A 14,445-nucleotide genomic window follows, 5' to 3' on the forward strand; every position below is an offset into this window, starting at 1 on the left:
CCACAGAACTTCTCAGTTCTAAGGGCTTCTCCTCTGCTGACAAAAAGCATGGTCAGGAAACAGAATCAGTGCTGAAACACAGAAACGTGGTTGTGGTGGGTATTGGAGTTGGCAGTCATTGCACACACCAATTTCCAACATTTCCATATAGATGCTAAGCACTGAGATTGTGTGACTTCTTGGTGATCTATTTTGATCTGAGCTACATCAGAAGGACTTCCTGCAAAGATCCTGTGCACTATATACTTCAGAAAAGCAGTCAAATGACAAACAGTATAAAAAGTTTTATTTGCTCTGTATCTTGCAACAAATCAAGTTTAATTAATCCCCATTATTTCCTCAGTTATAGTCTGTCACAAAATAGGAACACAAGAATATTTTTTTTTCTGCTTACACTGTCTCTCCCAAGTGCTAAGAAAAACAATTACAGCAAATTAAGAACAAACCTACAGCATTCCTTTACTTTAGCTGGTTCTGATACGGAGGCATACTTTTTTATTTGAGAGTCAACTCCAAGAGACTTAGCTAACTGCACAGCATTTGTATCATCGCTGATTAGTGTCCCAAGAGCCACTAGAAGTCTAAAAATGGCTTCAAGATCTTGAACAACTTCCATAACTGTGCTGATTACTGATAAACATTGAGCTTTGCCCTCAATGTTGTTGACTTTATGTAAACATACAGCATAGTTCAATGTCAGTGTGGCAAGCGCAATGTGGATGTTCTTATTACTGCCCGATTTCATTTCTATTGCTTGTGTCATTATTTCATCTCTCTGTTCCATCATGAGCTTTTGGCCTGCCTGGCTGACAAAACAATTGCAAAGAGCTCTAAGTGCCAGCAGCTGGTTTGCTTGCTTTCCTTTAGGGTTCAGAAATTTAAGGAGAAGGATGATAAGTTGTACATGATCCTTTTCACTGCAGAAGTTCTCATTTACAATAGGATGCTTGACAGACAATCTAAGAATGTCTAGGGCTGGAAAGACAATATCTAAGAAACAAAACAAAAATATTTTAGTGTTAGTATTGAATTATGTGCAAATGGGCTTGTGAGTTTCTTTCAGATACAGACAGTCTTAAACCTCTAGCTTTCAGAACTGACAGGAACAGTTTAATGCAGGAAAAAAAGCACAAGTTACTTGAAATTCACAACAAGTATTGATAAACACTTCAATAATTACCAAAACCATGCTGCTTAAGTTAGGATAAACACAGCACTTTGCAAAAAATCTTTAAGTCTTTCCTAAAAGCTCTAATTGATAACACTAAAGGCAAGCACAAAATATGGTAACTAAACCAAAAAGGTCTCTGAAAGCTTCTCAATGACTGAACAACCCTACACAGACAGGCAGCACCTTCCTTTGTCCTCATTCCATATCTTACGGTTTAGTATAGCTACAAAACTGCTGCAGAAAAGAAAAAAAAAAAAAAGTCAACTACCTTCAACTCTCAGACATGATTTGCAAATAAAAGAAAAAACAAAAGCAAGTCCTCAACTAATCAGCTGGAAAAAATTCTGAAGACAAGAGTTTGTTCAGTAGTTACCCCTGCTTCCCCAAATTTCAACTGTATCTGGCTCCTTGGGTCTATTATCAGTATCCCATGCTTAGAACAAAATCAAAGCTGAACCTAGTTACTGAGCAGTTTTCCTGCAGATATGCAGAATCTTGAGAATCAATGCTTTGTACAATACAAAGTCTGAAAGGTACGGAAATGCCAGCCATCACCAGCTTCCAGCTGTGCAAAACATTGCATGATTAAGTGATGTTGACATGAATCTTTAATACCAAAATATTAATACCGTTAATAAATCTTCAAGCACAATTTCAATAAAGCATTTCATTTTTACTGCATGTTTAGGTATTTGTAAATGCAACTGATCAATTTTTTCCAGAACATGCAGTAACAACCAAAAGAGGCCTTCCGATCCATAAGGGCTGACAATGACTCATTACCAAATGAAGTTGTATCACCTTCACTTGCATTCATTTGGGATGTTGTTTCAGTAGTGCAGTTCTGAACAACTAACCTAGCTTCAGTAACATCTTTTTTGTCACATTAAACAGGAACTACTTTTGCGATTTTTAGAAATAACTGATCTCTAGAGTTTCATCTCTCATTTGGAAACAGTATTGCAACCTCACACTTCTCTACTTCCAAAGCTTCAGCTTTATGTTTACTGTTGTGCCAACAACAAAACCTGAAAATTTTGCAATTCATGCCACTGACCCTGCTACTGATCAGTGCTATTAGCATCTCTTTATCATCTTCTGATTTCTACCTGGGTTTACACACCCTTTGGGACAGACCCTGTGCAACAGCCACCATAGTAAGGCTTGTGGTTCATGGGAAAGTATTGATTAGATGACAGTAGAAAAGTTATTGCAAGTGTTTACCTTCTGGCCAGTTAACCGCTCTCCATAAAGTCTGTATTTGCTGGGCTGTAGGTGTTTCTGCAGAGGTGTTACATGTTGCAGACAGTAACTTCTCCAGGATTATCAAGTCATCTTCTGTAAGCTTATGTTCTTCACTGGCATTGCCATTAAGTTCCTTTAATTTGCCTGTAAGACCAACAGAAGAGGCATGGCTTTCTGATATTAGAACTTCACAAATCTGTATCTTCAATGAAATACTGCAAAAACACCTTACAAACAAGTTACAACTACTCTAGTTGTTTTGGGAGGGTTTAGATTTTTAAACATTACTTTTCCCTTTTCCCAATTTAATCATATTTCTAACTTTAAGTGTTTAATCATCACAGTATTGCTATTACTAAGTAGTCCTCTAAGGCTGTAATATGAAAATTCAGAATTCCCATCTTAGCCTACATGCATGCAAACACACAGAAAAGACTCACAACACTGTTAGTTTTCTTAACTGAAACATGAGTGCCTTTTTCTGTTAGCAGGTAGTAGAAACAATAAAGAAACGATATGTTCTTAGTGAGATCAAAGTTTTTCTATTTCTACTTTCTTAAGTGCCATAAGCATAATATGATTGTGCCATGTCATATATTCAAATTTTTGTGTAATTTAAGAATCAAAGTATTGGAAATACTGTGTTATTGTACAGCATTTTCCTTAAAATGGATCTAGCATTAAGCACCTGCCAATCATGGTTCTTCCAAAATTGATGAGGACCGTTACCAATTAACATACAAACAGGTGGCGCTGCATCAGAACACCCTTCTGAGTTCTATAGTATGCAATCAACGGTTGGCCTCTAATAAAAAAACAAACTCTGAGGTCACCAGCACAAAAAAGACCTGTTGGAACAGGTCCATAACTTGGGGTTATTCAGCCTGGAGAAGAGAACACTCTGGGGAAACCTTACTGCAGCCCTTTTAATATATATTAACAGGGCTTAGGAAGAAAGCTGGGGACTTTTACAGAAGTTACAGAATAACAGAATAGGAATGAAACTTTGGAAAACAGAGTAAAAAAATAAGCTAATAATAACATTTACTAAAAATGCGCAAAAATACTAAATATTATACATTATTGTATTTTTATGTTATGCAGTGTTCTCCTTAAGTATAGAAGTGACTATTGCAACCTGTGGAACTGCAGAATGCTTTACTTTAGAACTTCATACATTACTCTGAGTGCCTATCTGGTGAACTAAAACTGTCATGAGTAAAATCAGAAAGGGACTACATATGACCTGCACACCCAGCAGCTAAGCAAGTAGTAGTACAGTACTCAGAAGTACCAGCTAGATAAAAAAAGACATGGAACAAGAGTGGACATAAGCCAAGAGGAAAATAATTGGATATCCTGTATTAGGTAGAAAGTCTTGTGAAATTTACTCATAGTCCTAAGCCTTCAAATACATGCACCTTTAAAGTAATCAATGCATTTTTAAAAGGTCAAGGCCCACAAACATTAGGAAAGCCATGGGAAATCACCTGGCTTTTTGAAAAGATCAAAATGAAGTTACTTCAAATACATGAAAAAATAAAACCATCCTTGAAATTAAAACACTGACCCAGTATCTGCGTAGGATTGGCCTGGTCAAAGGTGACAGCATCCTTCTTCGGAAAATAAATATTTTCAGCTTTAGCTGCAGCTGACTGGTAGGCACCCATTCCTACATAAAAGATATTTTAAAAGTTCAACAGTGTACCAAGGTGTCTGGCACAGAACAATATCCTACCAGTAAGTCTTTCCTGCTAGACATTACTCAGAAAAACGTATTTTTAAAAAGTCAAGTGCTTATGCAGATACCTGTAATTCCTTACATTATTTTTACATTCTAACGTTAAAGCTTAAAGTAGTACCTTCACAATCTGTTCTCTCCCAAGGTAAAAATTTACTATAAAAGTGTAAATTATTAACAGTAATTTCTGAATTACATTACATTTTTATCAGAAAAGACAGTGATAGGACAAGAGGTAATGGTTTTAAACTGAGAGAGGGGAGATTTAGGTTAGATATTAGGAAGAAATCCTTTGCTATAAGGGTGGTGAGGAACTGGAATGAGTTGCCCAGGGAGGCTGTTGATGCCCCATCCCTGGAGGTTTTTAAGGTCAGGCTGGATGAGGTTTTGTGCAACCTGATCTAGCGGTAGGGTTCCCTGCTCATGGCAGAGGGGTTGGAACTTGACAATCTTTGAGGTCCCTTCCAACCTTAATGATTCTATGATTCATTAACCGAATGCACAATCATTCATAGGAACAGGTATTGCAGTTAAAACATGAAAATAACAAGGGTCATTTTGGAACAAAGATCCATCCTGCCCCTGAAATCTTATATTTTCATTATTTCCATAATAAAAAGGCAAAGTTTTTGTAGAATCACAGAATCACTTATGTTGGAAAACACCTTTAAAGTTATTGAGTCCAACCATTAACCCGACTCTACCGAGTTCAGCACTAAGCCATGTTCCCAAGTGCCACATCTAGATGACTAAACACATCCAGGGATGATCATTCAACCACCTCCCTGGGCAGCTTGTTCCAATGTCTGACAACTCTTTCAAACACTTTATATACTTGAATATTTGTAGATATGACCAAGTTATGTCATGTGTAATAGTAGCCTGAAATGTCTTCAGAAAAGGAGTAAGAATAAGCTTTAGTCATGACCTATAATGATTTATTAGAATTACAGAAGAGTTACGTGTCCAATATTGTGTTATTTCCATTAACTACATGTATCAGTTTCTTCAATCAACAACTTAACTAGTAGGAAACTAAAAATCCTCTCAAGAACAAATTAGTATCATATATTTTAAAGCTTCTGTACATGATTCCTGGGTGTAAAGGAAGGCTGTTATCCCTATTCTCTGAATTATTTCCAGAGTATAAGCAGCTTCAACATGCTCATTATCTTTAAGTATATATTTGCATCAATATAGAATCAGTGTCAAAAGAAAAACCAAACCAAATTATCAGGGATGCTCTTCATTAGCAGGCATAATCCCTTACCTGTATAGGGATCAACCCCACCCACTGGAGCTACTGCATTTGATGCTGAACCAGGAACATAGCGACCAGCACCTGAACAGAGACATTAGGCTTTTTAAACACCACCACAGGTAAAGAAGTAATGTATACCTGTATTTAGTTACTAGTTTTCAAACATCACTATTAGAGGTGTTATTTTGCACTAAAGAAACTAACAAGAGGTTTCTAGGACTTCCTGAAATTTAAGAATTGAGTCTATGCACCTGTAAGGATGGTGGTGATGATGGCACTCAGAAGCTAAGTGATCCACATCTGGGAGACATTCTGGCATGGTCTCTGGTACCTGCTGGTCCAAAGGCCCTCAGCACAGCAAACACCTTATTCATGGCAAACTCCAGGGGGAGAGCACAGCTGCCCAGTCCCTGATTCTCCCTGTGCCTGGGGCCAGCAGTAGCCTCTCCTATGGGAGATGGACTCTGCTTGCAGCACTGAGCTCAGTGATGGAGCTGCAGCGTCTTTGGATTTGCAGAGACCACAGCCTGAGCCACACAAAGCAAGGGAAGAGGAGAGAGAGCTGGTGACCACAGGATAACAGGGATGGAGAAAGTCAAGATGGAGAAGGCTGAAAGTTAAGGTTTCTGCCAACAGCACGAGGGCTTCTGCTCCATATGTGCATCTGAAACTGCAGAACAGGCATGGAGTCCTAGCACTGCTGAGGACAAACACTCATGACAGGGAAGGAATGAGAGCCTGCTGAGACTACACCTCACACCTGCAAAACCTGGAAAAGGCAAATAACAACGATGGGAGGCTTCCTCCTGACAGGTATGGAAGCATCCACTTACTGACATGACCTGGTGTCATGGGGAGGGAGTTGTGTCTCCTGGAAGCCAGGATGCTGCAGAGACTGCCAAGGCTTGCCTGGCCTTCAAACTGTTACCCTGCTATTCCTCTACATGGGAATCAATGATATCCGCAAGGAAGTCCTGGAGAGTATCCAGAGTGATTAGAGAGCTTTGGGGCAAGTGTGAAGGGCCCTGGGAACGTTTCTGTGATGCTGCCAGCAAAGCACTTGAGTAGAAATAGACTCACCAAGAGGGTCAGCAACTGCATGGCTGTTTTTGCAGACAGGACTTTGGCATCAATGACCACCGGACCCTCTTTGAGGAGCAAGAGCTACTAATCAGGGAATAAGCCTGCTAAAGCAGGCCTGGAATGTCTTTGTGAACAAGCTTGCTAAACTAGTGAGGAAGACTTTAAATTAACAATGCCAGGGAGGGTTAGAATCTAAGACTTATGGTGGGATGTACCAATAAAGGTCATGTAATAAGAATAAAGGAATAGTAAAGTAAAAAAGAAAACTACTTCTATGAACATAGCCATTCCCGTGTTGGCCTGCATATGAGAGTCTGACAAAACATAAGGTTTAAGACCTTAAGCATAAGATACTACTCCTCTGCTGCAGGAGGCAGAATGACATGATGCAGACCACACAGTGGAGGGCTGTCCTCTACTGAACAGATCTGAACATGTTTTGACAGTGGCGGAGCCCACCTTAGCAGTCTGTTCCACACTGCTGCCCCAAATGGAGAACTGCAGGGAACACTCGTCTGGAGCCCAACACTGAATGACACTGAACACAATAAAATACGCATCTTAAATACTAGCCAAGACAGATTACAGATGTTACAGCACCTGTAAATGGATCTGCTGCAGGTATTGTACTCGATCCAGATGATGACCCTGGAACATAACGTCCAGCACCTGGTGAAACAGTAAAAAGAGCCATGACTACTACACACAGCTTTATGTTTGTTACTCAAATGTCAACACTTTTCAGATAGAAGCAGCTCCAAAATGAAGCCAAACATATAACATATCTTACTGTTTATTGTCAGATTATAAGAACTATTAGCCTATTCATACAGAAGACCCCTTCACAAGTTTTCATGTTTTTCTTGTCAGATCTATCTGTGCCTTGCCCTCAATCATTTGAGGACATGATAGTCCTTTACAAGAAGCTGAGGAGCTATGGCTCTGAAGTCTGCCTGAGCAGACAGTAAGTGGACTGAAAACTGGCTGATAAGCCAGTGGTGGTGATCTGTGGTACAACATCTAGTTGGAGGTCAGATACTGATGGTGTATCCCAGGTGTCAGTACTGCATCCAGCCCTGTTTGACATCTTCATTAACGATCAAGAAGATGGCCTAGGGTGCACCCTCAACAAGTTTGTTGATGACACAAAACTGGAAGCAGTGATTGATGTCACAATTTAAAAAATTTACCTGTAAATGGATCTGAAAATTGAGTACTTGAACTCAACAGTGTTTGTCCCTTAGTGTTGTCGATAATAAAGTTGGCCACCTGATCCAGAAACATAGGATTTAGATCATTCTTTTGCAGGAAGTTATATGCAGTCAGCCAAGGATCATCAGTGATGTTATATGGCAGTTTGTAGGAAGGCCCACTTTCATTTACATCAATAGTGAAAACATAGTCGTACTCCTTTAAGCAGAATAAAAGTAAAAATAAATCAGAAGTTTGTTTGTAATATTTCCATACAGATGTATCAAATAGATTAATCATGGCCCAGGGCTAAGCCTAAAAACTTCAATAACGCTACAAGCAGATTGTATCAGTAATACTCTTCTACACAGGTTGCAAGTAAAAAATTCTGAAACCATAACCTGTGTTTTCCAGAATTGTCTGTCTCAAGAAGAGGAGACTAGAGCAACAAAGCATGATAACTTGGTAAAGGTGTATTAAAAAATAGCAGATGCATCAGATAAATCTCACAGACAGTTCTGGCCATCTACAAAGCTACAGGGCAACCAAATGCCTCAAAAAACTTCAGTCTTAAAAGCATAACTCTAATACTAGAAGATAACTAATTCCTAAGGTTTCTTTAACCCATGTGAGAGATAAAATTAGTATCTCAAAAGGCACTCTGTCTGTGGTGGCACTAGACAGATACTTTTCTGTGTATATTTCAGTAATGGAAACATTTTTCAGATAATCTGTCTCTAGGTTCAGAAGTTACTATAGAAAAGAGGTACAGAAAGACTGGCACCTAATATGGTAGGTAACCCTCACATTATAAACAGTAAGGCTCACTTCCTTTGGAAAGGAAGTAAAAACTGACTTTTCAAGGTATTAGCAATAAATAATAGACAACTTGATCTTTCTCAACTAAGAGTTCACCTTTCTCCAAAATAATTGGTTTGCTTGCTTTACAAAACATACTTCAAAAGTAATAAATCAAGTGGTACTTAAATTTCCTCCTACCTCCGAGTTTTAACCAAAGAAGAAAAAAACAACAAACAACAAATGTTTACTTTTTAAATTATATTTTATCTAAGAAAAGACTGAAATAATTTTAATGGAAATTAAGCATTTTACTTAGTAAGGAATAAAAAACAAATTAAAGATTTCATATACCTTTCCTTCAAATAAAACCTTTCCAGATGTTTGTTGTGTGGCTCCAGAAGAACCAACAACATCGCCAATCTTTATCCATCTTCCTTCACTAACGCTCCACTGATATGCTTCCACTTTCCCGTTATCTTTAATGAGCCGTGTCTGTCCATCTCTTGTTCCTGTAAACAGCAGTGTTTAGAGTAAAAAAGGTTTCAAACAGTGCTCAAATAGTCCACCAACATTTAAAGTCACAGCAAAGGAAGTAACTAGATACTACATGTCACAACCAAAATAGCAGAAATCTCAACAGCATTTTACAATTACAATAATGGTGTTTGCCAACAGACCAAGTGGCAAAAACAATCCTTAAGTTGAATATTTCAGAAGTTTACCATTTTCCAAGGAAGGCGGCAAGAAAAGTGAAATTCTCCCATGGTCTAATAAGATGGGAAGCTTTATACAATTTTTTACATTTTTTACACCACTTGCTCATCAGAGCCAAGAGCTGAGGTCACTGGTTACTTTGTCATGGAAAAAAGTATCTGCTTAAAACTAATCTTAACTCCACTGCATTCTCAGTAATCTCCCAAGTACCTGGGAAGTGTAAACTGAGTCAATCAAGACAAACTACCTCTTAAGGCAAAAGCTAAAGCAGAAAATTTGCATCTACTTTTCTTTCAGGAAAGTAATTCCACATTCAGTAGTCCTTTCGCAAATTACGTAACTGTCTCATGAACTGTTGGCACAGCTGGCATAACAGAACCAAAACATCTTTAACATGCTGCAGGATCCTAAATTCTACCTTTTCCTAAACTATCTCATATCTCATTTTTTACCATTTTAGTTTACAAAAAAAAAAGTATTTAAACTACAGTTTCATCTCCAAAAGAATCAACAACTTACCAGGATCCTTAAGATGTTCTCTTCCAGGAAGGTCATCAGCATTAATATCTCCTAAGTCACCAGTTTTAGGGTCAATGGATGCTTGGGAAAGCTCATTTTCAAAAGCTTGTATCTCCTCAGCACTTGCTGTACGTTCCAGAGATTCTGTAAACACTCTTACAATTCCATCACTGAATGGAGAGAAAGCAAACAGAAATACTTCCAAACGTCAAAATGATCACATATCTTCTAATTGCGACTTCTATGTCATCAGGAACTATAATTATTTTTAACCCCTCCCAATTATTTCTATAAAAGGAATTCACTCTCATACTAAAATCACCTGGAGAAGAACTTAAGAATTAAGGACAAGTAGAAGGAGAAGAACTAAAAACTTGTCTGTAGGATAATTTTAAAATCACGGTAGGATATGCTTGTCAAAAGGGTTCTTTATACAGTACTTGTAAATCCATTATTAGTCTATTCATTGTTTATCATGTTCCTGAAAAACTCATTTTGCATCTGCAATTCACATAACAAAATAATAACTTTTGCATTAAGAATATCACTTGTTTAAATTTAATCCATATACACACTGATGGCTGTACTTTGAGTGGTACAAAATGATGCCTGCCATTTTATCAAGGGTTTGCAAACTAGATCTAAAACTACACAGAGTAAAACCAGATACCTTGCACCAACTACAATGTCACCATTTTCTAACACACAGCAGCACCATACAGACTGAGCTGGGAGTCTGATTGTCTGGGCACATTCCCCTTTTCTCCAGATTCTAAGAGATCTATCCTCTCCAGTAGTTACGAAATCTGGGAAAAAAAAATAAAATTATATATTTATAGGTATATGAGCTTTTAAGGTGTATTTTTAGTGTACTGTGATACATTTGCAAGAAGAGAGCTAAAAGAAAGCCACCGCGTAGTTGTCTTCTCAAAAAAAAGTAAAAAAAAATTAAAATCAAGAGCGTAAATGGCAGACTAAGCAGCCAGACAAGGGAATGAAATTCTGTTCAAGACAAAATATTCCTTCCTCCTTTGAAGAGTTCAAATTAAGAACTTTGAATCATTTCGCAACCATCACTGTTTTAGCCCTATGCTATCCTTGCACAGTTTCACATTTGTTTTACATTCAAGTTTTTGCAAGGTAGGCCTGCTTTTTCAGGAAACATACATAAAGCACTCTCAAAAGTCAGTGAACTCCTCAGTGAGGAACTGCAAAGTGTAAGAGATTTATGACATACAAATCCACTACTACACATGCGCTTCACCTGTTGAAGCAATGCACAAGTGTCCCACACACCACAGAAAGGTCACTGACTTGGAATTTCTTCTGCAACTCTTTTCAGAGTTAGCTCTGAACCTCTAACTCTGAAAACAAACGCAATTAAGCCCCACACATAAAATTATTAACCTGAACTATTTATAATACACTTTGAAAACTTTCTGTGGTATCTAAATTTACATAATCTCAAACTGGTAAGCCACACACCACCATTTTAGTACTCTGCAACAGTGCTGAAATACAGACAGAAACCTAGATTATAATTTTGCCTATCACTTTGCAGAAGTTTCACTGAGACCTTACAATCAGGCCTAACCTTGGACCTTGAATCTCATCTGCTTCCAGAGCAGTTCTGCCAGAGGTGTGATCTGGAGTCACTATTTTTTAAAAATTATTTATGCTAAAGAAGTATATTAAATGCTGCCTGTGATCTTTCATGATGGCAGCCCCACAGAACTACAAAATGCCTACTCTGTCATTTCATTTTGGAAGTAATAGTAACTAAAATAATCTTACCTTTACAGTGAGGGAAGACAGAGATGCTGTATATGTAATTTGTATGTCCATAATACACCTGCAGACACTCGCCAGAGATCTGCCATCTTCTAACACTAGCATCATTAGCACAGGAAAGGAATTCCATTTCACTGAGAATAGCTAAACCTCTCACACAGTCTTCATGTCCTTTATAAAAGAAAGGAATATATTTAATACAACTTTTCCTCCTCCTATCAGCGGATATCAATTATACTTAGCTCACATCTAAATTCTGGCGCTCAATCTTCATTATGGGAGCAGTATAATAAAAAAATAAAATTGTTCATTATTCTCTGAAAAAAATCAATTTTTAGAAGTTACGAGATTTCTAGGCATATGGCTAGAAAGATTTTTAAAATCCTGCCTAGAAAAATGTTCACTTCATCTATAGTTTTGTGGGGTTTTGTTCTATTTTTAAAAGACCACATGACCTTGATGAAATTGCCAACTGCACCAACATTTACCAGTGAATGTTCTTTCACATCTGCCTGCCTTCCACAGTTTAATAGTTTTGTCAGCTGAACCAGTCAACATTAATCCCTGTTCAGGCAGTATTTTCACTGCCCATATTGCAGCTGTGTGACCCTGAAAAAAAACAAAACAAACCAACATTGTTAGATTTACAGAATCAAATTCAGAGTACCTACGTTATATTCATGTAGAGGAACTCCATACCTGTAATGTCATCATACATCTGTCATTCAACCAGACCTTGGCTGCTGTATCCCATGATCCACTTAACAATGTGCCAAATTTTCCAGATGAAAGGCTGCAAACTGGAATGAATATTCAAATCAGCACTGACACATTTTCTGCATTGCCAGCAATTTAAACAGATTTAATTAAGAAGATCTAATTGGCATTAGTAGCATATTTAGTGTTGAGAGGAGTTTGGGGAAGAATTATGTGGAATTGTGACTCCACAGTGGGAAACAGAGTCTTCTATCTTTGTTGCTTGTCACATCCTACTTTTTTCCCCACTTCAAAAAATGTAACATTGCATTAATTGTAAAATCTGTTTAAATGTTTTAAATTACTGTAAAAAGTACTAAAAACATTTTTTGTAAAGGGAGTCTCTAACTTCCCTAGAACACCTAACCCCTTTTCACAAGTCTGAGTGGAGCATGTCACATGTTATTAAACCTACTTATCCATCTCAGGTTTCTGATAAAGTACACTAGCTCTTCTGTCTTCTTACATTGTGACATTGATTTTTTTTTTTCCTCACAGAAAGTCCCGATGTTTACAACTCAACAATAAATTTAGGTGCTGCTTAGCAGTCCAGGGTGTTTTCAAACTAGCCTTTGCATCCTTTAACATAGATTTAAAAAGCCTCAAAAACTTAAAGATTTGAAATGTTTACTTTTGACACCCTATAATCACATTATTAGGCTGTTCAAAGGCCTACTAAATACTATGTCAGCTACAAACAGAAAAACTTAGAAATTACTGAAATTTTTATTATTATATTCTTTTTATTATAGAACTGAAAAAAAGGTACACAAGTTTGGTTTAGTATGTCACATGTTGCACTGACCTGACTAAAGAGAGACGAAATTTCTGCAATGAGCTTTTAGTCTTCACTATGTATTTAAAGCACCCATTAATAATAGATCACCATCTGGGTAACAAAATGGGCAGTGAAAGTTTGTTTATTTAGGAAGCTCACTTTTTCTACTTCTATCAACATTGACATAAAAATTAAGCTGAATACAGTAAGAATTAACTTCTTCTTAAAAATGCAACTCTTGGCAAAAGGGTAATAATTTTGTAAACTGCTGAGTGTTCACACATACAGTAAAAGCTCAAGCACCAACCAATGTCAATTTGGATGTCCTTCCAATTAACTGTCACAGTATGAACTGAGATTATAAAATCCTATTTGCAGAGGTCATAATTAATTATTTTACATTAAATACCAAAGGAAAAAAAAATAATCACAAAACTAATTGCCTTCGTAACAAATCATGTTAACTTTTATACAACAAACTCCAAAATAAAATTGCTACATACCTGTGTTCTTATGACCTTTAAGGACATAAAGAGGAGCTTGGTTGTCAATGGTGAAAATGCAAATATTATGATCATTGCCACCAGTTGCAATCAGCCCACGAGGATAGAGTTCACTTGGAGGTATGATGCACACACAAGATACAAAATTTGAGTGGCCACTCATACAGTGCATTTCAGTAAAACCCCTGTTAAGACTAAACATATATGATAATCAGTTCAGAGTCATGACAGACACAGCACGTATCAGAGGTGCTGAATTGCAACTCTCAAACTAATAGCTGTGCTTGCATTGTGCTGAATAAATACTATGGGTAACCCAGAAATACTAAAAAACTTCAGGCAAAAATAGTATCTCAGCATTAAAATCTGGCAAGCAGTATTTAAAGTTTTCAGCTTGTTTTTCAGCAATGGTAGGCCTGGAAGCACTTATGTTTGGTTTTTCTTCATTGACAAACACTAGACCAAATTTGATTAGAAGCTGCAGTTTGCCTTTAGGAAATAGTTTGCCTTTTGCTGTCTCCAGATCCCATATGTACCCCAAAACACTCTAAAATAACTGAGTACATAAATGAAAAAAAGCTTATTTCCTGCCAAATCTATCCACTGGCTCTTAGTCAGAAATACTGTAGAAGTTTAATAGTTAAAAAACAGATTATAACTGATTCAAGCAGCACCCTTAATTCTTCACCATGATCCAACCTCAACACAGCACTAACTGGAAAAAGCTACTTATCCCCACACAATAAACACATGGGTTGTGGTCGTATTTTGTTTGCTTGGGGGGGTTTACTTCCTTGCTATTTTTGGGGTCCAGCCCCTTCAGAAAATGTATCACACTGTCATCCTTCATACTCTAATACCTGGGAAGCTTGGAATACGTAGGGAAATCAT

The 14,445-nt window shown here is 37.4% G+C and overlaps 1 protein-coding gene across 1 annotated transcript; it reads right to left on the reverse strand.

The window, feature by feature from the left end:
• Positions 1–277: 277 nt before the first annotated feature.
• PLAA (phospholipase A2-activating protein) lies at positions 278–13,738 on the reverse strand. The gene is made up of 13 exons (XM_010001011.1): positions 13,555–13,738; positions 12,217–12,317; positions 12,006–12,126; positions 11,521–11,688; positions 10,397–10,532; positions 9,727–9,896; positions 8,845–9,002; positions 7,692–7,911; positions 7,102–7,170; positions 5,428–5,499; positions 3,987–4,088; positions 2,396–2,560; positions 278–990 (listed from the first exon to the last, which is right to left on the reverse strand). The coding sequence occupies exons 1-13, from the start codon at positions 13,724–13,726 to the stop codon at positions 425–427; spliced, it is 2,220 nt and encodes a 739-aa protein (XP_009999313.1). The 5' UTR covers positions 13,727–13,738; the 3' UTR covers positions 278–424.
• Positions 13,739–14,445: the final 707 nt, after the last annotated feature.

Source organism: Chaetura pelagica, unplaced genomic scaffold, assembly GCF_000747805.2.
Source record: "Chaetura pelagica isolate M959 unplaced genomic scaffold, ChaPel_1.0 scaffold126, whole genome shotgun sequence".
Classification (NCBI taxonomy): Eukaryota; Metazoa; Chordata; class Aves; order Apodiformes; family Apodidae; genus Chaetura; species Chaetura pelagica.

Excerpts from the sequence above, each read along its gene's own strand:
- PLAA (XM_010001011.1), bottom strand. The coding sequence starts at position 13,726 with ATGCACTGTATGAGTGGCCACTCAAATTTTGTATCTTGTGTGTGCATC. Across the intron at positions 9,003-9,726 it reads AGAACATCTTAAGGATCCTG|GAACAAGAGATGGACAGACA; the intron begins GTAAGTTGTTGA and ends TGCTGTTTACAG. Across the intron at positions 5,500-7,101 it reads TGCAGCAGATCCATTTACAG|GTGCTGGTCGCTATGTTCCT; the intron begins GTGCTGTAACAT and ends GTCTCTGTTCAG.